This window comes from Thalia democratica, chromosome 5 (assembly GCF_965202585.1).
Source record: "Thalia democratica chromosome 5, ktThaDemo2.hap1.1, whole genome shotgun sequence".
NCBI lineage: Eukaryota > Metazoa > Chordata > Thaliacea > Salpida > Salpidae > Thalia > Thalia democratica.
This window is the reverse complement of record NC_139169.1, coordinates 62,736,360-62,760,625: the sequence shown is the minus strand read 5'-3', so window position 1 is coordinate 62,760,625 and position 24,266 is coordinate 62,736,360. Positions and strand designations below refer to the sequence as shown.

At 26.1% G+C, this 24,266-nt stretch overlaps 1 protein-coding gene across 1 annotated transcript; it reads right to left on the bottom strand.

Annotated features, from left to right (window-relative positions):
* Positions 1 to 213: 213 nt before the first annotated feature.
* LOC145837252 (protein RCC2 homolog) lies at positions 214 to 18,706 on the bottom strand. The gene is made up of 10 exons (XM_082945046.1): positions 18,561 to 18,706; positions 17,207 to 17,300; positions 16,887 to 17,030; positions 13,886 to 14,071; positions 13,487 to 13,636; positions 11,962 to 12,128; positions 6,822 to 7,002; positions 6,278 to 6,360; positions 5,871 to 5,972; positions 214 to 672 (listed from the first exon to the last, which is right to left on the bottom strand). The coding sequence occupies exons 1-10, from the start codon at positions 18,687 to 18,689 to the stop codon at positions 490 to 492; spliced, it is 1,419 nt and encodes a 472-aa protein (XP_082801172.1). The 5' UTR covers positions 18,690 to 18,706; the 3' UTR covers positions 214 to 489.
* Between the last annotated feature and the right edge of the window lie 5,560 nt (positions 18,707 to 24,266).

Genomic DNA, 24,266 nt, shown 5'->3' with positions numbered 1-24,266 from the left:
TTATTAATTTTGAATTTACTTATGTACTTTGTAAATTCAAAAGCTTTTACACAATACAATTTCTCTATATTTTTGCAAAATACCCGGCTAATTTTAAATAGGAGTTCCTGCTGAAACAAAAACAGTAATTTTACACACTTATATATAAACAATTAATTTTTTTTTATCTAAGAATTTATTCAAATGTTCAACTAAAATAAAACGAAAATGTACAACTAATTTGTGTCATATAAGGAATGGCTTGTTATAACAATAACAATGTGGAAAGATATAGTGTACCTTAAAAGTAACAACAACAAAGTAAATAAAATGATTACTATAACATTTACTTACACTATCTTTAAAAATAATGTAAATATTTTACCCGAAACTGCCAATTAATTACCACATTATTTAAAAAATTAAAAAATTAAAAAAAATCCAAGACACTTTTTACATTTTAACCTAATCACAATACACAATCAGAAAAAAAATCCCCCACGTAGAAACTCAGGGGCAGGCGACGGGGTCGTACTCGCCCAGGTTGCCAAGCAACTTGTCGTCCTTGTCATCGTCGTTGCGGGCGATCATGAGGGTGTGGCAGAGGCCGCAGGAAACTCCGCTGATGTGAAGGTCGTCGCACGCCTTCATGAAATCCGGTTTCGACGAAGACTTGCGCTGCTCTCCCAATCCCTGTTGAAGTGTTGAATTATTTTATTTAAAAATATTTGTGAGGATCTATTTTTATTTCGTTTCTTGTTTATATTAATTTCAGTAATTAAATTTCATTTATATAATCAAGTATATAAGACTATGTATGTTTTGATGAAGATTGTTTTGCTCCCTGTTCAGGAGTTTGATTAACTTTTTAAACAAACATTTGTTATTTTGAATTTAGTAAGTTTTTTTTTTGCGTTGCTAGCCCAATCTTGTGTGTTTCATTTAATTATTTTAAATAAAAGAATATGTGGAAATTTTTATTCATTAAATTTTATACTTGTTCTTTTATTTATATTTGATAGTTTTACATTTTTTCAAAATACATGTGAAATTTTATTTAATGTTTTATTCATTTTTACTAAACGCGTTGCTTGCCCAGTCCCTGTGTGAGGCTGGCTAGTTTACATTTGTTATTTTAATAACGTTTACTTGAAATTGTAATACTTTTCCAGTTTTAAAATTTAAAGTCTGTGATATTTTTACTGTGAAAAAATACTATTTACAAAATTAATTACCTACCGGCTGGGTTAATCTACTATATATTTATTGCTAACAAGTAATATTTAAAACATTTCTGTTAAAAAAACTGTACAAAAATAAAGCTAATTCTATTGATTACATTTGCTATTGAAAACTGTTGCGTAGAATAACTAAACTGTAGCTCATTTTATTATTATAGATGTTTGTATTTATACTTATTATATTTCAGATTTTTCATTGTGAATAAACACTTTAAATTCTTTAAATTGTTTTTTTGAAAAAAACCTTGTTTTTTTTTTTTTTTGATTAACTTTAGTCTGCAACAATATCTTCCTTTAAAGGTTTTCTATTGAAAAACTACTTGTTTTTATGTGAACAACGCAGAAATTGGCTATTAAAAATGTTAAGAATTTAAAAAAAGTTAATAGAGTAGTAAACAGCTAAAAGTACAAGCTTTTAGATGTCTGTTTTTTACTAAACAGTTTTTCAAAATACTGTGTGCTAATAAACTTGTTAATATTACGGTTTTAGTTGATAGCAGGGGCGTAGCATGGGGAGGGACACTGGCGCATGTGTGCCACCCAAAAAAAAAAGAAAAGAAGTTAAAAAAAAGAATGTAATATCTTTATCCTTCATTGTTTTTTATTTCTGCTTTATTTGCCTTTTTTCAACTATGTTTATCTAGTATTCGAAAAGTTAAACGAAATTTTGAATACCCATTAGTGACAAGTTAGGAAAATTACTCAATATACTGATTCGGTGCGCAAAAGAAAATGCGCACCGATGTTGATGAAAAACTCCATAGGAAAAAATTTGTAACGTCATAAACTTCATAAGATTTTAGACTCAAAAAGTACGCAACTAATTAGTGCACCGCTGTAGCATAACCTATGGCAGATTTTTCTACAAAAAGTTTTAAAAAAATACGTCACGCTTAAAGGAAAATTAAACAATTTTACAAATTTTTTTATGCTTCAATAAATGCTAAGACTACTTCTAGTTTTCTGATCTTTATTTTTGTAAACATACAATAAAAAGCGTGTTGGCCTATGAGAACTAAACTTTGTTTGTGATATTTATTTTAAACAAATACAATCAGATGAATTAAATTTAGAAAGTAAACCTTTAACTATTTTATAAAGTTGTAATAAACTGTAATAATAGTTATAAAGTTGGTCTATTTTAACTTCTGTGTAACTTTATTTAAATTATGTGCAATTAGGTGTTACTATCAATGTTGTATTGTATATTAAAGAGATTGATATTTTTTCGTAAATAAAACAGATACTTTCGTTTTATTTAATATATACATTTTTAAAGATATAAAGTTTACTGTTAGTAGTTAAAATAATTTTTATTTAGTAAGTTTACATTTGTGCAAGTATAAGTAATTGTAATGAAATTTATACTTTTTTTTAAATTGTTTAACTTTGTAATATATAACTATTTTTTAAAACACTTACTTCGAACTTATTTTACTTAAAGATTTTTTTTTCAACTATATTACTTATAAAAAGATCTTTTTATAGCTAATTACAAAAGTTTTAATTTAGGGTTTTTTTTGAGAAAAAAAATTGCGCACCCCCTGACCAAAATACCACGCTACGCCACTGGTTGACAGTTATAAAACAATGTTGTTAACTAAACAATTAGAGTTTTGAACTTAAGAGATGGAGATTAAATATTGATTTCAATTTTCTCATAAAGCTGTTTACATGGTTTATTTACTTATTGAAATGTTAATCGAAAAAAACTGTTTTGCTCAATAATTTCATCAGTATAACAGAGTTGCAAAATGTGTTTGGAAAATTTTCTCTAGGTTTTCAAAATTTTTTCCAGGTTTTTAAAATTATACACTTAGGGTCTATTTTAGCTTAAATTAAGTTTTATTTAGGTAAAAACTGTGTTAAATAGAATAATAACATTTAAAAGATATCGTAAAGCTTTTTTAATAGTTTTTTTAATTAAAAAACTTTTGATTTAACAAAAAGTTTATATATATACGAAAAATTTTGGTGTCAAATCGAAATTTTATTACTTGACATGTAAAAGTTACTTAAAATTCCTGGATTTTCCAGATTTTTTTTGTTCAAAATTTCAAGTTTTTTAGTGATTTAAGTTCAAAATTTCTCAAAATTCAGGTTTTTGCAGGTTTTTTTAGCCTAAATTATCAAATTCTAGGTTTTTAATTTTTCAGGTTTTTTAACAACCCAGGTATAAACATAAAATATTATTTATGTAAAATTACATTTAAATAATCTTACTATGTTTGAATAAGATTTACTTACACATTATGAGCTCATTGGTCAAAACATATTTTACGAAATAACATTTGGAGAAAATAGAAATCAATATATTTTAAAGGCCAACTATTACCTTTGTTTTTTACTGTTTAAAATAACGAATAATAGGGTATTTGTACTAGTGATGTACCGGACCCACAATTTCGGGTCCGGCCGGACCCGGATCCGGACTTTTTTTTCAAATTGGAATCCGGCCGGAACCGGATCCGGACTTTTTTTTTCAAATTGAAATCCGGCCGGAACCGGACCCGGACTTTTTTTTCAAATCTGAATCCGGCCGGAACCGGATCCGGACTTTTTTTTCAAATTAGAATCCGGCCGGATCCGGATATCAGACAAAAATGGCAATATCCGGCCGGACCCGGACCCGGATAGTGAGTCTGGTACATCACTAGAATAAACTAGCCTGAGTCAGAATGAGGTTTTTAAAAACTGAAAAAAAAGAACTTTAGTCTAATAATAAGTGGAACAGCTAGCCACAAGGTTTACAAATTTAGGTGTTATTTACAATTAAAAATCTGAAATCAAGTTCTTGAACAAAATACACTAGAAAATTACAAAATATTGAAAACTGGATAAGCTCAAACTTATTCAAAATCTAAAAGAAAACTAGCCTGAGTTTTTATAAAAAACTAAACTAGCCTGAGGCAGTCCAAGATTTTCTAAAATTCCCAAAAATTTTTAAACTAGCAGGGTTGCCACTGTTTAAGTCAATAAAACTAGCTAGAGTGAGTATAAACAAGCCTGAGTCAGAATGTGGTTTTTAAAAACTGAAAAAATTACTTTAATCTAATAATCAGTAGAACAGCTAGCAAAAGTTGACAATTTGGTAGTAAAGTTGTGGAATGATTGTGGTACACTTTACTTATTAGTACTAGCTATCATAATTTAATCCTATCTTATTTAATTAATATCTAACAAATACTAAATTCTAACTGAGACTACTTTCTATAATTTAGGGGTGCACGACTATTCAAATTCGGACAATTAAAATTTCGACAATTCAAATTCTTAAAGAGAAATTTAAACAGCCACAAATAAAAAAGTAATGTGTATTTGAAAAATTTAAAAAATACATTTGTAAGTCATATAAATACCTACAAGCCATTTAGTTCTTTTTGCAAATCATTAAATATTTCTAAAGATATGACTTAAATAAAGCAAAAAACATAGTTATTCTTAGTAATTTTAAAATATCTTAAAAAGTATTTTAGATTTTAAAAAAAGGAAAAAGTGGTTTGTAGGTATTAATAAGATCTACATATGTATTATTTAATTTTCTCAAATTTGTATTATTTATTGAGATATAGTCATTTAAATATTTTTTTAAGAACTTGAATTGTCGGAATTTGAGTTGTCCGAATTTGAATTGTCATGTAACCATAATTTAGACACGACAGTTTCGAGTGATGAATCTTTTATATAAAACACAATAAGAAATACTAGCATTTAAAAAATTATTAATTACTTTGGTAAAACTTTAAAAACTGAAAGCTATTTAGATCTATATCAAAAGACTTAAAACAAAAAACTAAAAATTAAATAAAACTTTTAGTTATCAAGAAACTGTAAAATTTTTAATAAACTATTAAACTATAAACCTGGCTTAAATATTTGATCAATTAAACACCTGTTGAAATATTCACTTTTAAAACAAAACACTACTTACAATAAGCATTCACAAAAACGTTCAAGATATTTTGTTGCTTCAAGCTACACACCAAACTATGTAACTGCTTACATATAAACTGTCTGTCATGTTCTGATGTATTGTTGCATCAGTATTTAGTTTGAAACATTTCGTCATATGATTCTCATTGGCTCGTACATTCAACCGTACAAACTCTAAATATTCTCTGAGCTCAACTTTAATCAATAAATAATGCAAGTATTCATCCCAAAGTTTAAAATTTTACAACATATGTAAAGAGTTGCATTTCATGAAATGCTTATTTCATAGTTTAAATGTAAACAAATGTAAACTAGTCACGTGTACAAAATGAGCCAATTACGGTAGGTGTTTAATTTATTAATTTACACAGGGTTCGTTTTTGAAAAAATTCTTTTCAGTATGCTCTTTTTTACTAACTAGATCCGGGTCCGGCCGGATTTCTGTTAGGATCCGGCCGGACCCGGATCCGGACTTTTTTTTCAAATTGAAATCCGGCCGGAACCGGATCCGGACTTTTTTTTCAAATTAGAATCCGGCCGGAACCGGATCCGGACTCTTTTTTCAAATTAGAATCCGGCCGGATCCGGATATCAAACAAAAATGGCAATATCCGGCCGGACCCGGACCCAGATAGTGAGTCCGGTACATCACTAATTTGTACCAAGCATTTATTTTGAAACTCAAAAAAAATAGCAATATAATTAATTAAAACTTACAATTTCACCAGATTGGGTCTGAACTCCCCACACAATAACAGCGTCATCAGCAGCAACTACAACGTGTTTGTTACCGCAACCCACTAGTCTGACGTTCCAACCCTGTAACAATAATGTTACTGAGTGAATGTATTTGCATTAAAAAAACAATGTGCTTGGTTGCAATAACTAAATATTTAAACTTAAAGAAATCATAAAACTTACAATTTGGCCCGTTGCAAAAGCAGCGAAACAATTGTAAACCCCTTTATTTTAGCTTACTTATTATACTACATGGTTTTTTTTTCTTTGATACAAGGTAAAATTTTAATTTATTTATTTTAATTGCTTTGTCTTAACCTGTAAAACTGAAAACTGTTTTGGATACATGGCACTATTTTAACTATTTGTTTTAATATTTTATTAACCTGCAAATCTGAGAATGGTTTTGGGTACATGGTGCATTCTCGGGTGCCAACGCTTCCTTGAACTCCCCAGTAGAAAGTGCAACCTAATAAAAATTGATATGTTTTTAATATTATTAATTATTATCTTAAAACCTGGAACTAAAAGGTGAAATAAATATACACTCTAGGCAAATTTTAAATGCTTCAAAACTAAAGAAAAAAATGCAAACCAGTGCAATCAAAAAAAAAGTTTGCAATTGTAACTAATACAAAAACTACCACAACAATCAACCCGGTCCACTCAGCGCCATGGTGTTCAAGTTAAACTTGAAGAAAATTAAAACATCCGAAAACCAGTACAGTTACAATTCTTCAATAAGAAATTGATAATTAAAAAACATAACTTTGTAAATCTTTTATACACACCTAATTCTGACAGCGCTATCGAGTGAGTAGAACCCGCCAAAACCCTCAACGCATAAACAGACAAAATATAGCAAACAAGATACAAGTAGTATCAGATAACATTTTATCAACTACCAGTTTTAATTCAAAATAAAATTACCTAATTCCGACAGAGCCATCGTGTGGGTGCTTCCCGCCCAAACCTTCACCGCTCCCCTTCCCTTCCTGTCGAATTGCGCCACCAAGCGGGGACGCCACTCGTCCTTCTGCTCGGCGTGTCCGAGGCGTCCGTAACCGCCGAACCCCCAAGTGTACACCCGCTTGTTGCTGTCTACTGCCACCTGATGGATAAAACTTCTTGAAATGATGAATACACAATATTCTTATTATATATTTCGTTTTCTCTATTTAAGTATTTTATTTATCAAGCTTTAATAACTGATATTTTAAATCCCAAGTGCACACCCGTTTGTTGAAATCTACCGCCACTTGGTCGAAGAAATAAAAACTTGAAAAATTAATCTAAAGTTATATAATAATAAACTATATTCAAATACTTTATTTTATAAAGTACATTTTAAAAATTTTATAAACTATTTTTATAACCCTCAAGTTTAGACTCACTTGTTGCTATCTACTTTTACATAGAGGTTTAAAAATAGATTTATTATTTTTGTTTAATATATTTATTTGAAGGCTTATATATTTAAAAGTTCTGTTATTTGATTTATATTATTTGTTTTTTAATAAAAAGGTATAGCTCAAAGAAATAGAAACTTGAATTAAATTAGGAGCTTATTCAAATTGTTTAATTATTACTGTTTATTTATTAACTAAGTTGTTTGGTATTTTTTATTGTTTTAAGAACTTAAATTACTGAATTTTATTCAAATTGTTTAATTATTACTGTTTATTTATTAACTAAGTTGTTTGGTATTTTTTATTGTTTTAAGAACTTAAATTACTGAATTTTCAAATTCTGATTAAAAACTTGTCATCATTATTTGGTTTTAAGTTATACACCGTGCTTTGTATTGCTGAGTTGGTAGGTATAAAAATAGTTTTGCACCCTATTATTTATTCACTGTTTTTAATCATTTTTTACATTAAATTTTAGTTATTTAATGAAAAACAACTGAACTTTTCTTGGTTGACAAAAAAAGCTCCTTTTAGGATATGAAAAGTGTGGTAAATAAATTTTCAAAATGTTCACATTTAAACAATAGTACAATTGTTTTAACACAGATTTAAATATGTTCATTAAAAACCTATATATTACTGTTTCTTGAGGAAAAATTATTGCAATTAGTTTAATTTTTAATCATTCGATTCAATTAAAAAAGTAGTAACTTTATCTAAAATTGCTAATGAAAAACTTGAGAATTAAATATTAAGTAGTTGAAGCCAAAAGATATTGAAATTAAAGTAGTTTAAATTTTTTTTAAATAAAACTTAAGATTACTCCGTGTTTTTTTTACAAATTTTTTAACTAACTTAAGTTAACATGAGTAGGCAAAAACATTGTAAAAAAAATTGACTAGTCGAAAATTTAAGAATTTTAAAAACAGCTTTTTTGATTTTTTCAATGCTCAACAGTAAATATATTTAAAATTAAATTATAAGCTTAAAATCAATAAGTTTTATATTTCATATAAAAATAGATTTACTGTACTTATGTGTGAAACATAACAACTATTAATATTAACAGTCTAATAAAATATCACATACTAAACGGTACATAAAACGCTATTTATTATAGTTAAATAAATTATTTACTTATTTATTATAAGTTATTCATATAAAACGTTATTAGTTGGCTGACAACTACACTAAGCATTTTACCTGAAAAAAACTGCAAACTGAAATTGATCACACGAAAATTTAGCACAATTTCAAGATGAGTCATTAAATTTAACGGTTGAATGCACACGCTTAGCACTTGCTTCAACGCGATGATGAATTGTTAATAAGTAAAAAAATTTGTGCAAATTTCAGCGAAAAACTTGTGCGCAAACGATATTTTACTAGTATTATAAATTTAGTAAGCTTACTTACTAAGAAAATTTCATTTTCTTTATCAAACAAAAGCGTATTTTAGTTTGTTTTAAAAAAAATTACATTTTTCAACAAGAAATTACATGCGCAAAAATATAATTTCTGAATAATGGTATTCTATACCAATAAATTATTTATTCAAATGCATTAAAAACAACGATGTAGTTTGTTTATGACTTTTTTGCATAATAACATGGAATAGTAGTTTGTTTATAAGTGAAAAAATTTGCATTTTTCAAGAAAAACTAATCATTGTTCAAATAAAATAAATTTTCAGGGCACCGTTATTTTAATTTACAATTGATTTTTTTTAATAAAAACCTGACTACAGTTGTTTATGAGAAGGTTTTCATAAACTTTTTTGATTAGAGTTAGTTGAAAATGTTTACAAACAAAGAATATTTTGTAAATGTTACGTTAAAATTTACTGAAAAGTTAGTTTGCTGATAACTTTAAACAAAAAGCGTATATTTGTGAATATGCTTATACTAAGTATAATACATGAAATTTTTCATGACAGTTTTTCATGACATGATTTTAATCAATTACATACATCGAGAATAATTAAAACTATTGATTAATTTTACAAGGCTCTGTAACAAAAGCTTAGATAGATGTATTTTGAGTCTAAACTTGAGATTTTTTTTATAAAAACACTAAAATAAATTATCATACTTAAAACTATTTAATTAAAAGAATACTAGTCATTGTTTTAACATAAAAACTATCAAAAAATAAATTTGCCTAAAGCGTAGTCATTATAACTTTAAAAAAATAATATCAAATTTTAAGATTTAAAACCTTTTACTTATTAAACTTATTGAAACTGAACTTGTTATTCTTAGAATTAATATTATATAATTCTATAATATCTTATTGTTGACAACAATAACAATAATTTTTAATGCTTAGTATTTTTGATTGAAAATTAAGATGTATAAATCAAAATATGCTTAATATAATTTGATACTCATTAGATAGCAAACTTTCTCATACAACGGTTTTATAAGCACTGGTTTAAAACTTGGTATTAACTCTTTTTAAAATGTATTATTGATAAAATGCGGCAACATTAATATCTTACTTATGTTATTAATCTAAATAGCTAATACTTAAAAGGCGTATTGTTTCTTATTATTATTGTTTATTTTTTCAAGTTTTTCATTAATTGGACAGTTAACATGTAAATTTTTGTTTGGTTTTGAAGTATCTAAGAAACAACTTCACAAATAGTTTATTAAAACTTTGCTATAATTTGAAAAAGATATATTTTTATCTAGAAAATAATAAAAATAAACTAATAACTGATTTTTTAGTCAAAAACTTTAATTTATATTCATTATACAAATAAAAAACTAACAGTTTAAGATTTGTCTTTTAAATATAAAAGTTAAATATTTTTTTTAATTGTGAAAAGTTTTTTAATTTAGAAAAATACATAAAATAGTCATTGTCTTTAGACAAAACGATGAAAAAAAACTTATTAATCAATTTACTTTCTAAAATAATTCAAAAAAATTCTAATTACTTGTACTTATTATGAAATTTTCTACTTGCACCCAGCTTTTGAAATTTTTTATAAAAACAGCTCCTCTTAAAAAATATAAGTATATCGATTCCATTTTAAAGCTATAAACCTTTCATGATCATATATCATTGAAATCATATATCTTTTTATTATTGAATATTATGTTCCAATATCTATTACAAGTTTCAGTTTGTAATATAATCATCTTATAAAAGCCTTCGTATGTTGAAAACTTATCAAAACTGCAAAAACAAAATTTCAAAATTGATACTGTATTTCTAATGCAATCTTACTTTTAAGAATATCATTATAACCAATCAAATGTATCATTTAAATTATAAATCTTACTAAACTCTAAGAAAAACCTCAATATTTCATTTATGAATTAAGTATATTTGAGTTATTTTGAGTACAAACAGTGTCTGACATTCATGTAGAAAACTCTTCAAAACAAACACATAATGAATAAGAAATCTTTCTGTATTTTAGTAGTTTTAAAATACCACAGTTTTCAGTAATAATTTTAGAGCTTGACTTTTCTTATAAGTGTGTGAAAAATTAAATAAATCAAAATATTACTGGTTTAAGATTGATTTATTCGTTTTTTAAAGATAATTTATAAAAACTATTTTAGAGACTTTGAATTTCACTATGACAAAATAATTGTAGTGTTTTAACCAACAATCAAGTGTAAACAAGTATATAAAAATTTTTCAACTTGTTATGCATAAAAAAATGATAACGTATTTTAATAATTTATAAATTCCTTTATTTTTTATTTTCTTCTCATAACGGAAACTAACAATGAAATTACTATTAAACTACAAGTGAAGTTCGATGAAATATCTTTTTGCACAAAATTTAGTAGTACAGTAGAAATCAAAAGTAAATAATCAAGACAAGTTTTCTTTTAATTCTGCAAGCTAACAGTGTAATGACTTCATAAGCGGAAAATAAACTAAACAATGAGCCTAATTTTCAAAACTTCAGTATTGTGAGACAAACTTTAAGTTTTTAGAAGTGTTAAAATTATACTTGAAATTTCTCAGAAACTTTTTATACACACAAAAATTTTATTTTGTTATCTTATTTTGTTTTCATATTTCACTATAAACTTTAATTTTTTTTTACAATAAAATGCTCTTTTTGTGCTTTTTTTTCTCATCTTTTTTTTTTCATTGTATTGAATATGTTTTGATACCTGGGTTCAGCGTTGGACAAAATGCATCCATTAATAAATATTGTGATTTTCCTAATTATAAGTTTCTTTTTTTATTAAAAATTAACAAAGGGTTAAGTAATGATATACTCAAAGTATAGTCAACTGAACAAATGTATTTATTAGTTAAATATCAAAACTAACAGTGTGATTGATCCCACACGCCACATTCTTCACATCATTGACATTTAAAATAATTAATATAAATAATGATCAAATAAAACACTTAACGAACAATAACAATCCATACTAACATTGTGAATTGTAGAACTTTTTTCTCACATCAGAAATTAACAAAAACTTTTTTACTACAATTTTAAAAACATCAAAACTAACAGTGTGGTTTGTAGAATTTTTTCTCACATCAGAAATTAACAAAAACTTTTTTACTACAATTTTAAAAACATCAAAACTGACAGTGTGAATTGTAGAATTTTTCCTCACATCAGAAATTAACAAAAACTTTTTTACTACAATTTTAAAAACATCAAAACTAACGGTGTGGTTGATCCCGCACGCCACCTGCGTGATCTTCACGTCCGTCACCGCCACCTTGTTTCCGCCCTGGCTCTTCTCGATGTACATCGGGATTCGGAACGGGGTTTTCACCTGGTCGTGCAGCAGTTTGGTCGACGTCGCAAAATACTTTCCGTCGGTGTTGTTTCCTGTGATCGTTGATTAGAACGATTGTTAATCGTTTGTTATTATGGGTCCAACTAGTTTTTTTTATTATTTACTGGGGTGTTGTCTTCTGTGGTTGTTGCTAAAAGATATGGAACAATTAAAAAAATATTTGTCAAAAAAATCTACAGTAGCGTTAATTGTCTAAAAAATTTATTTTATTTTCTGACTAATAAAAACGCTAGTAAATTTATTTTTTCCTGTAAAATATTTGTTGTTATTTTCATTTGATAGTAGTTATTTCTCTTTAACAAACGTTTTGATTAAAATTAAAAAAATCTGGTTTGAACTGTTTTCCATGCTTAGATTTTTATTTTGCAAACCATGTTTTTTATTGTTTAAAAATTTTATGAACAAAAAACAGACATATCAATACTTTTATTAGATTGAGTATTGTATTTATTACTTAATTTAAATTTATTTTCATTTGTCAGTGTTATAAATTAAGTTTAATTGCTGAAAAAAGATATTTTTATCAGTTTTGTTTCTTACAAGAAAAAAGTTCTTGGGATAAATTTTGAAAAAAAATAAAGAGAGAATATAAATTTAATTCCTCAATAAATACGAAAGTTAAAAAACTATTAATTTTAAAGAAAAATTATTGATTAAAAAAAATGTCTTAATCTAATATGTAAGCATTTAATTAATATTAATGACTAAATTTAAACTTTAAAGAGACTAATTGAAGAAAAATTTTTCTTAATAGAAATGAAAACATTTTTACGTCATTGTAAAGTTAATGAGCTAATTAAAGTTACATTACGAGTTAATTTTGTACTGAAAAATGTTTTCTTACTTTTTTGCTGCCAAATAAAACTCAAACGAAAGGTAGTAAATTGTTTAAATATTGTTGCAAAGCATTAAATTGCAAATTTTAATTATTTTTGTGTTTAGTACTATAAATTAGAAGTTATAATTATTTATTTCAATTTGCTTTTATCTGTCTTATTTACTAAATATTTTGTTGAGCAGATTTATTTAAGCTTTTGACGTTTAACATTTTAATAAATATCTAATCAAAAATGTCTATTGTAATAATAAAGTAAGTCATCAATCGGAGCTGAGAAAAAAAACTTCAAACCAACTATAAAAAAATTGTTATAACAAAAATCACTCAAATATTTAAAACACTTATTTAGAAAAGTCTTGTTTATTAACAACAACATTAAAAAGATTTAAAGACAACCTAATAATTAACTAAATTAATTTATAAAAATTGATAATCTTTTTATGGCCTGAAAAAATCATTACTTTTACTTGCAAATAAAACACTTCAGTAGAAACTCACAATCAAATTTTTAGCCACACTTAATTATTGCATATTTTCAGAAAAAGCCCCAACCTAGCTGCCCGTACTCTGAGCTGCCGAAGGAGTAGCAGTAACCCTCACTATCGACAATCATGGAAAACTCCGCGCCGCAGGAGACGTCCACAATCGGGTTGCCGCTGTGTTTGATCTTTGTTGGTGTGGGCACCGCGGTTGATACGTTTCCTGGTTGTAAAATTAAATCATAATGTTTAACATTTTTTGTGTTAAAACATGAGCTTTGTGGAGCTAGTCGTGGTGATAAAAAAATTGTAATTTGAAAAAGAGCTAATACTATGTTATGTCAAACCGAAGCTAAAACTAGATAAATTAAATATAAAACTAACAAATACTGAGTATATTTTCCAAAATGTCCAAGAAAAATATCTCATAAAAATTCCAAAAACAATTCAACTATAACAAACTGAAACCAACCGAGCCCTAGTTGTCCGTGCAAGTTCTCACCGAAGGCGTACACCTGCCCCTGTTGCGTCAACACTAGAGTGTGCTGCCTCCCGCAAGCCGCCTTCACAACCACTTTATGCTTGAGTGATTCCACCACTTTGGGCACGTCCAAACGTTGAGTGTCCCCATGACCAAGTTCGCCTGATTCGTTCCTTCCTGTACAACAGATATTATTTACTTTGATGTGAATATTGGTTAAAATTTTCTTTAACAAATATAAAGTTGCGTTTAATTAATACCCTAAAATAGTTAGAAAAAATAATTTTATTAAGAAATATTAGAAAAAATACTTATTATTACGTAAAATATAATTATTTAGTTCTTTCGATTCATTCCTTCCTGGTTTATGATTTTTCATCTATTAAAGTTTTTGTTCAACACAGCATCAATGTCTTCTTACTTATTGTCTAACTCATTTTCAACTTATAATTGTTTATTTAATAAAAAAAGCAATTGCGTTACTACATTTGTACTAGTATTTTAATTACGAAAGTAAAAATTTATTAACTTGTTTAACTTTTTTATGAGCATAATTTAAACTTAAATAAATTAATAGGACTGTTTTGTTAAACTAACATCATTACTATTACTTCTTCAATGGAATGAGCTTTATTTTATAATAATTTACATGGAAGTTTGTTTTTAAGTATAAATTTAGGTAACTAAGGTTCTAATAAATTATGATGACATTCAACGTATTTTGAATCTAATATACAATTTATTCCTTGTTGGTGATATTTTATTAATAAATATAAACTTTATTTATCATTGTAAAACACAAACGTTATTCAAAAAATAAATGAAATTTTATTGCTTTTTCTATGTTAATTAAAATTGAACTTTTAAATTATTTATAAACAATTATAGATAAATTTATGCTGACACCAACATAAATTAGTGACAATAAAATAATTTTCATAATACCATAAAATTCTTATGTTAATTAAAATACTTTATAAGGTTTTAATACTAAAAACTTATATTTGTTTATAGTTCATAAGAAGAATTAAACAAACTTAATTGTTTTTAAAAAACAAACAAACTACTTAATTAGATGTGCAATTTCGAACACTGTCTATCTATACTAATAACAAATATTTATTATTTAAACCTAGTTTGGGAAGTAAATCATACAAAAAGTTTTTATTTTTTATTCAAGTACAACTTATTTATCTAAAAAAATTTTAAAAATATACAACTGCAATTAATTTTTTTCTAACATATTTTTAAGTGGTCATAAAGTTTAACAGGTTATATTGCTTTTGGCACAGTAAAAATTTTATGCAAGCTACAAGTTTTCACAGAAAGCACTTACACGTTGCTTGAACATTATGGTCTGCAGCTGCACTAAATTGTAATTATCGCGTTAAACCTTCAACAATCTACAGCACAACACGAAATTTAAACATTATTATTTTGACAAGAGCGATAATCTAGCAAGTAAAACGAGTATTGAGAATATATGAATGGAAATAAATTTTACATGTGCAGCATATAAAAATATGTTTGACTTGTATCACACAGAATTTAGGAGAATTAAGTTGATTTCGAAATTTTGCTGTGTTTGTAATAGTATACATAATGAAGCTTAAATACTTAATACTTTAATTACACTTTACCTAAAATTTTATCCTTATGTATACAAACGACATTATATCTGATAGCTTTATGACAAACATCATACTAAACTCGGAAAAACTATTTCTTTTCAGTCATCCCTACGCTTTTTTTGTTTTTAAACACCAAGTTTTACTGTAAGGATAAAACTTTTACACAAAGGCTATAGCATTAAGACTTCAATTGTTCAATAATTACTTTATATTTTGAAAAAAACTATTATAGTAGATTAAATTGATAATAATAGCTTCCAAAAAATAAAAAAAACCATACCAAACTAACTTTTACAACCCAAAATAAACTACATATGATTTTTTGAATTTTTTATTTTGTATTTTTTGTTTATTGGTGAAAATTAAAATTTAATCATTAAATTAATGCTTAATTAAAGATTCGATAATACTAGGTGTTAGCCAAAAAAAAAAGAATAGTATCAGTAGATAGAACTTACAATACTCTTAGAATTTACAAGTTAAAATATACAAATTAATTTTATTTTATCATATAATTTGAAACATGAAAAACGCTTTTTTTTCAGTATAAAATATTTTTATTTACATTTTATAAAACCCAATAATAATTATCATTAAGAAAATTCTAACATTCAAAAATGAAGTTATTATTTCTTTGATGTAAATAATAGGCCATAACAGTATAAACATAAATCAAATAGACTACAACTTAATAAGCATGATACTAATTATCAGTTTTATTCAATTCTAATCTTTATCACTATTTTACTTAATAAAATAATAAAACTAACTTATTGTAATATTTGTATACATTAGAACGAAACAGTAAACAAGTTTTTGGTGTCCTAGTCAACTTTCACATCAAACAAAATTATTTTTTAAATTTAATTCAAAAAACTCTCTCTCCATGAGTAAAGCTGTACCTCGTCATCAATACACAACTTATAAAAATTAAATTACTTTTATTATTTTTTACTTTACAAAGAATGAAACAAAACAACGTTTTTAGTGCAGAGTTGAGTTAAAATTTAACATTACTAAAACCCAATTGTATTAATCAATTTAATCAACTCTTACCCCTCAGTAAAGCAGTCAATCATCAATTAAAAGTTAATTCTTAAACAAGTTTATTAACTTAAATATTGTTCTTTTTTTTTACTCATCCCACGAGTGAGCAGTCTCTTATCATCGATCAACGGTGAGCGGCAACTTATCACTTTACTTTAAAAAATAAAACATGAAGGACAAATTAATGCAATTTTGAACCTGTGTACTTTTATGCAGTAGTAATTACTAACTCAGACAATAAACTAAACTTACTTACTATCAATTAAAAACCCTCATTTTAAACAAAATTTTAAATTTCTACAAAAAAGTCTCACCCCACGAGTAGAGCAGACCCTTGTCGTCGATCAACAGCGAGTGGCAGGACGTCGGTCCGGTGAAGACCTCGCTCACTTTAATCCCCTTCATCGCGGTCATTCTGGTCGGCTTGAACAACTTCTTGCCGACATTCTCGTACTTCACTGTTTATTTTGATGTTTGTCATAAAAAAGTTAGTGGTAAGTAGTCAAACCTTTCTAGTTATGTTTTTGTAAAGCTCATATTTTAAGCAAAATAGAAACAATTGTGCAATAATTATTGTAATTTTTCATTGAGAGTTCATGCATTATAATAAAATATACAAATATAACATATTTACCTTCTTCTTTTTTGCACTTTTTCTGTCCCCTCAAACTCCAATTTGTTCCTCCACAAATCAAAAGTTCTCCTGAAGTTTCAGGGAGTGGCAAGTTCTATAAAAAAAATACAAAGTTTCCAAACTTTTTTTGTAATAAATATTATATCTTTAATGAAATTAACAGTGACTTTATTAATTTAACTTAACGTGTATAACTTTTACATATTTTGGCAAATTCTACAAATTTGGTACAGGTGGTATTAAAATTTTACATTATAAATATTTCATTTTTAATTAAACAAGGAGTATTTTGACTAAATTAATTATTAATGTTTAACATGTCTTAAACTGTTTTGGATAAATTGATCAAAAGTCTTGAAAATTGAACAATTAGTCAGTAAAAGTAATAACTTAAACTTTTTCTTGCCAACTTTATTATTCATGCAGTTTTTATCTAGTTATGTATTAAAAATTAATCATAAAAACTTTTCAAGTATCTTTTATAAAAACTTTATCAGGCATGTGGTTTTATCTAAATATTTATGAACTTTAGTACATTTGTAAAGATTTATTACAGGTTTCAAATACTTTTTTGTGGTGTAATGGCAATTTTTTAATTGCTCTGTTTTAAACTAAAAAATTAAATATTTAATAAATTACAAGTTTTTATCACAAATACAATCCATGGCAAAGTCACTGACAATGATATGAATTATTTAAGGCATAGAGGAGAGGGCTAATCACTTTTTTCACGATTTGATCTTACTTTATTGAGTTTTAACTATGCTAAATGTAGTTTTTTACATATTTTTAATATTCAGAAAATTCTCTTATAAGGAATTTAAAAACAAGAAAAAAAAACATGAAAAAAATACAAACAAAAACAAACAATTTTTGGTTTCAATTTTTAGTCATAAATTTTTTAGTTTAAAACTTTTCTAAATTGTTTAAAACAGAACTTTCAACAGCTTAGTTAAAACTCAATAAAATAAGATCACAACGTGAAAAAATAAAATTAACCTCCCCCCCCCCTATGCCTCTAATACAGAAAAGATTAAAATTGTTCATAGAAATGGAAATATAGTTAAGTATTTAAGACTAACAACTCAAGTGGTTAATTTTTAGATATTTGATTATTCATTCTTTTCATAAATATAGGAAAATATTTATAACCAAACCAGTTTAAACCTTTTTTTTTTATTTAATTGTAAACTTTATATTGTTCTAATTAATTGTAAATTTTAAAAACATATTTTAAATAAAAATTGTTTAGGTAAAGCAAAAATATATCAAGTCACTGCAAACTTTGTGGATTTAAAAAATTACATGTTTATATAGTATATTACATAAAATATAGTAAAGTAAAATCACTGACAACTTTAGTAGCACTGCTGTTCTCATCAACTCCGTTTCCATTCTCAACTTTCGCCTTCTTAACTTCAACTTCCTCAGCGCTGTCTTCCAATGAAGTGGTCTTGCTGGGTGTTTGCTTGCGACGAGGCATTGTTAATAATTATTACAATTAACTATCTAAAATATTAACTGATAATGAAATTGTTGAAAAAAGTAAATAAGTGATGTGTACATTAATGGCAGTGGCAACAGGTGGTATTTTGGTTAGGGGGTAAGGAAAATTTAATAATATTTAAAAACCACCTTAATTTCATACACTTTGACACAATTTCGATTAAACAAGTACTACAATTACATCAAATTGTTTGCAAACAAAAGTTTATCGTAAAAATAATAACTCTAAAGGTTTTGTTTAAAAAATTAGTTTTTAAGGCCATAGGGGGGTAGGCCATGTTTTTACAAGTTGATCTTATTTTATAGAGTTTTTACTAAGCTTCAAGTTGCTTTTTACCGTTTTTAAAAATTCGAATTAGTTTTTGAGATATGACCGGCCAAAGTTGGGCCGCATAACAGGTTCCTTATGGGGAAGGAAAAACTAAAACAGCAAAAAAAGACTAATGCATTCAAAATCTATCTCCTCCTTCATTTTTTAAGCAATCTTCTTCAAACTTTCACAGTCTATTCTTTATACAATAACAAAAAAATGTTATTTGTGACTTTAAAAAATTTCAAGTAAAAATACCTTTTTTTTGAAAAAAAAAAGTTATTTTTGATAAAAAATCACTTTGTTTTTTTTGTCATAATTTTTTTTTTTTTTAATTATTAAAATTCACAAATAACGTTTTTTTCTCATAATGTAAGGAACATTTCCTGAAAATTTGAAGAAGATTGCTTGAAAAATAAAGGAGAAGATAGATTTTAAAGCCCGTTTTTAAAAACTCGAGAAAAACGGCTTAAAAGTTACCCTTTATATACCCTTTATAAAGACAACCCTTTGTATAACCGGTCATAAAAAAAAAGTTACTTAATATTTTTAAAATCTAAAAAAAGCATCTGGAAGATTATGAAATTTACTATAATATAAGTCTATATGTTATTTTTGGTCAAAAAATGGCTTCTACCCCCCCCCCCCCCTATGGCCTTAATTTTTTTAATGTTGAGGACTGCTCCAATGCTCCACTCAGGGTTGCCACTCTTTTAGTCAAAAAAAACTGTCATAAGTTATCTTAAACTGTACTGAGTCATCCTGAGATTTAAATCCTTTAAAAAAAATTCTATTTTTCAAAGTTTCGAAATACAAATCATGTTTTTTAACAAAATAGGTTACAAAATAACAAAGAACTTCAATTAAATCTCATTCAAAATCTATAAAAAACTTTCCTCAGATTTCAAAAATAAAGTTACCCTGAGTCAGCTTGAGTTTAATATAATATTAAAAAACATATTGAGTAATCCTACACTATTTTGAGTCACCCTTAGATTTTTAAAAACTTCAAAATAAGCTGAGTTATCATGAGTGTCTGAGTGTGTGGCAACCCTGTGTTAACCAAGTTTAAATATCCTAAAAATAGCATAATGATAAAAGAACCTACCATAAAAGAAAAGAGAAGAAAATACAATAAAAACATGTTTAAAGAAAAATATATTTCAAATCAAAAAACTAGAGTGAGATTTATAAAAAATATCTTGAGTAGTCTGAGTTTTGCAAAACTAAATAAAAAAGCATGGCTAAGTCAAAAAGGTTCAAAATATCTTTAGTGAGCTTGTGTTTTGTTTTTCAAACTAGTCAGAGTTAACTAGAGTGTATGGAAACCCTGATATCATCAATTAATTTAAAGAGTTGCCTCTCTTTTAAGTAAAAAGTCAGATTAAGTGACCAAAACCTAGTTTGAAATACATCAAACTAGCCTGAATTGGCAATGAAAAATATTTTTATAAGTTAAAAAATAGTATGAGTCTAAAAACTTAAAATAATTACTGCTAATCTAGCTTTAACACCTAAAACAAAAAGACTTAATAAAAACACTTTAAAATTAATGATAAATGTTGTAAAAACTACCATGAGGTTGTAGAAACAACTTAATACTAGCAAAAAATTTGCAAAAAATTTGCAAAAAAAGAAAAAGAGATAAGCCCATGTCAGCCCAAAATTTTCAGAAACTTTTATTTAACCTGAGTTACAGCATGAGTGTTGCAACACTGTTAGGGACATAAGGGGTGAAAGTTTTTTTTAATTTTGGCTCTTTTAATAAAGCTGTAAGTATAAACTATAAGAACACACTGATCATTTGCTGGCTCAGTCATGTTCTGAGGATGGGTGCTGAGAAATTCCCAAAGTCTCTATTGTATGGCAAGTTTGTTGTTCTGTCGTTCGCAAATGCAACAAAAGATTTAATAACTATGCAACTACAAGCTTCCTAAATAAAAAAAACTGATGAGTGGGAATTGCTTGCAAATTACTACGCCAAATGGAGATCTACTGTACATAAAAGACTGAAAGATAGGGAAATAGAATACTTTAAGAAACCAAAGAAGATGAGGAAATGAGATACAGAATGAATTTTGTTAACTTATATTAATTTATTATCTTTCTGTTTTATTTATTGCATCACTAGGCTTTAAATTTATTTCTGTCATTTTCTATGCACAATTACGTATAGCTTATCTCTGCTAATAGAGCCTTTAATTTTTTTAAAACTATAAATCAGTTTTTATAGATTACAAAAAAATAAATAACTTTTGAAATATAGTCACTTTTTTAAAAATGTATGAACTGCAACTTATTCACTTTCAATCAAATTGTAATTTTAAAAACTTATTAAAAATCTATCTTTTTCTTTATTTTAAGCTATTGAGCTAATTATTGAAAAAATTACCGTTGTAACCATACAAAAATATTTACTGCAACTATTTTTTAATTTAAGACCAAAAGAAAAAAATATAAAATTAACTAATTTTAATCTAGAAAAAGTATATTTTTACTTTAAACTCTCACAATTTTGACATCAAGACTGTTTATTATTAAGTGGAGATTTATTATTAAGTGGAGAAAGTTTGAGAAAAATTGCTTAAAACTGTAGAAGATATTTTTTCAATAAAATTATCTTTTTTACTATTTTAACTTTGCCCTTCTATAAGGATACTATTGAACTCTCCAACTTAGTCCCTTTATAAAACAAAAACTAATCTTCATTGAAATAAAGCAAATTAAAGCACTCATTCAAGGTCTATTTGTTTTTGATATTGAGTTTTTTTTTTTTTTTTTTAAATATTGCTCATGAACGAACTTATCTATTAATAAATGTGTATGTTACAAATATATTGATTAAAAATTATTGCAGCTACAAAGTTTCTCATTAAGCAGATGTCTAAGTACAATACAGTAACCTCTCGCATCTTTACGCACTTGTGACGTTACGCAATCTCACTTAGTTACACAATTTAGAGTTCTAAGAAATTCAAAAAATAAAAATTTTATTTTTTTTTAATATTGCAAAAATTAGGTTTATCAAAATATCCATTAACACATCTTCAATACTATGCAAGACAAGTTTATCCTTATGTGGGCAAAGGTCAAATAAAAAAAATTGTAGTAACATAAACACTTTTTATTAAACATTTTTCTTATATTTTATATTTTTTTGTTCAAAAGAAAAAATTCATAACAGCACCAAATGCATATTTTTTTTCAAAGGCTATAGAAACCAATCTTAATATAGACACCAACAATTTCTTAATTGTAAACAAATGCTTAGTTATAAATTGAGTTTGTTAAGTAGAATATAATATAAATGTTAAGTATCAAATAAGTCACATATAAATAAGGATAAAGATAAAATCTACTTATTATTAAAATTAGTAAAATTTTTCTACAAGTATTATTATTTTTTTAAATTAAATTCTTTTTCAATATATGTATAGTTTATATTTTATTTTCATATTTATAAATAAAGTAAACAAATTTTTAAAAGTTGAAAGTCCCTAGTCTGCTTTTAACTAGAAGCAATATCAAAAAACAGCAATTATACTAAGTATATTTGGTACCTCTCGTATCTTTACAATCTCTCGTAAATTTATGCAAACTATCTGTGGACACAATGTGCGTAAATAAGCGAGAGGTTACTGTAGTGTATTAAAAAAATGTTAAAATGTGAAAATATCCAAAAGTTGGTGTAATTGCAATCATTTTATGAAAATTTAACGTAAATTATTGTGTTTTTTTTTTGTCTTAGATTGTATTTTAAGGCCATGGGGGTAAATCACTATTTTACAACTTGATCTAGTTTTTAAGAATTTTGATAAGCTACAAGTTGCTTTTTAAAGGTTTTTATAAGTAAAACTAATCTATTAAATATAGCTGGTTAAATACATAATAAATAAACAGTAAAATAATAAAACTTACTTAAAACTTTTGATCTCCTACACTTTTTGAGATAAATACTTGAAGCTTTAAAATATTTCTATTAGTAATTAATAAAAAAAATGTCTGGAAACGTTAAGTATTATAATAAAATTTTACGTCAAAAAAAAATAAACTAAAAAATATATGTTTTGGGTAGTTTGTTCATAAAATTTTTAATTTTTTTTTTTCATTAATTGTCACTAAAGATATTTCAAATACAGAAAGAAACATTTTCTAAATATTTTCAAGTTTTTAGAAAATGTTTCAAAGTTTTTACCTCAAAAAAGGTAAGAGAAAATGTATTTTAATTTATTTTCATTCATTGTTTTAGTTTTCTCCTCCTTTAAGAAACCTAAGGTATTGTCCCACTTTAACCACTATACCTCAAATAAATGTTAGAATGGTTTTTTAAATGAATAAAAAATAACACTTAGCTTATTTAAAACTCTGCAAATCAATATCAAACTGTAATAGAAATTTAGGTAATTAACAAGGATGATGTTGCACCATTATAACAATTATAAGTTTTAAAACTACCATTAAAAGTGCTTAAGACCTTGTTTTTTGCTTTTCTTTATACAACTCCTGTGTAAGTGTAATATCTAGTGTAAATTGCAATTTATGACCTCAAGGCCCCTTATTTGGCTCCTTTGTTGCTTATGGTTCCAAGAGGTTAATACAAGGCCACTTTATGTAGTTATTCGATAATTAAAAAAATTCCCAAAAACACCAATTAATAAAATAATAAGTGTGTGTGCATTGCTTAAAAATTATCATTATATCTTTATTATTCATAAAAATAATAGGTAAATGTGTTATTAAAAATTTAGTGCGTAACTTATGGTGCAGATGAGTACCTTACACAGATGAGTACCTTACACAGATGAGTACCTTACACAGATGCATACCTTATGTGCAAAAATTTATTGCGTACTTCTTAAAGAAATTCTTTAAACATTATAAACAAATGTTTTATTAAAAGTTTAGTGCATGCGGATGTGTACTTCTTTAAAGTACGTACTTTGTATTTATTTTGTTAAAAGCACATTCTTAGGTTATGGTTTAGAGCCTAAATTTAATGAATACAAATGCAGTTTCAGTTCAATATTGGTGTAACATCATCATATTTAATCATTAAAAATTTTTTACTCCTTATTCAGAGTTCCCACTAAAATTAAAAAAAAAATTATAGAAAAATTTATAGAATATAGCGTATTTATAAGGAAAATTTTTTTTTTTATTGAATTTTAAACATTATATACAATTTTAAGGTACCATAGAGTAAAACATATCATTAACTGTTTACAAGCACAGTCTTGACAAGAA

Excerpts from the sequence above, each read along its gene's own strand:
- LOC145837252 (XM_082945046.1), bottom strand. The coding sequence starts at position 18,689 with ATGCCTCGTCGCAAGCAAACACCCAGCAAGACCACTTCATTGGAAGAC. Across the intron at positions 12,129-13,486 it reads CTCAGAGTACGGGCAGCTAG|GAAACAACACCGACGGAAAG; the intron begins GTTGGGGCTTTT and ends CAACGATCACAG. Across the intron at positions 673-5,870 it reads AGACCCAATCTGGTGAAATT|GGATTGGGAGAGCAGCGCAA; the intron begins GTAAGTTTTAAT and ends ACACTTCAACAG.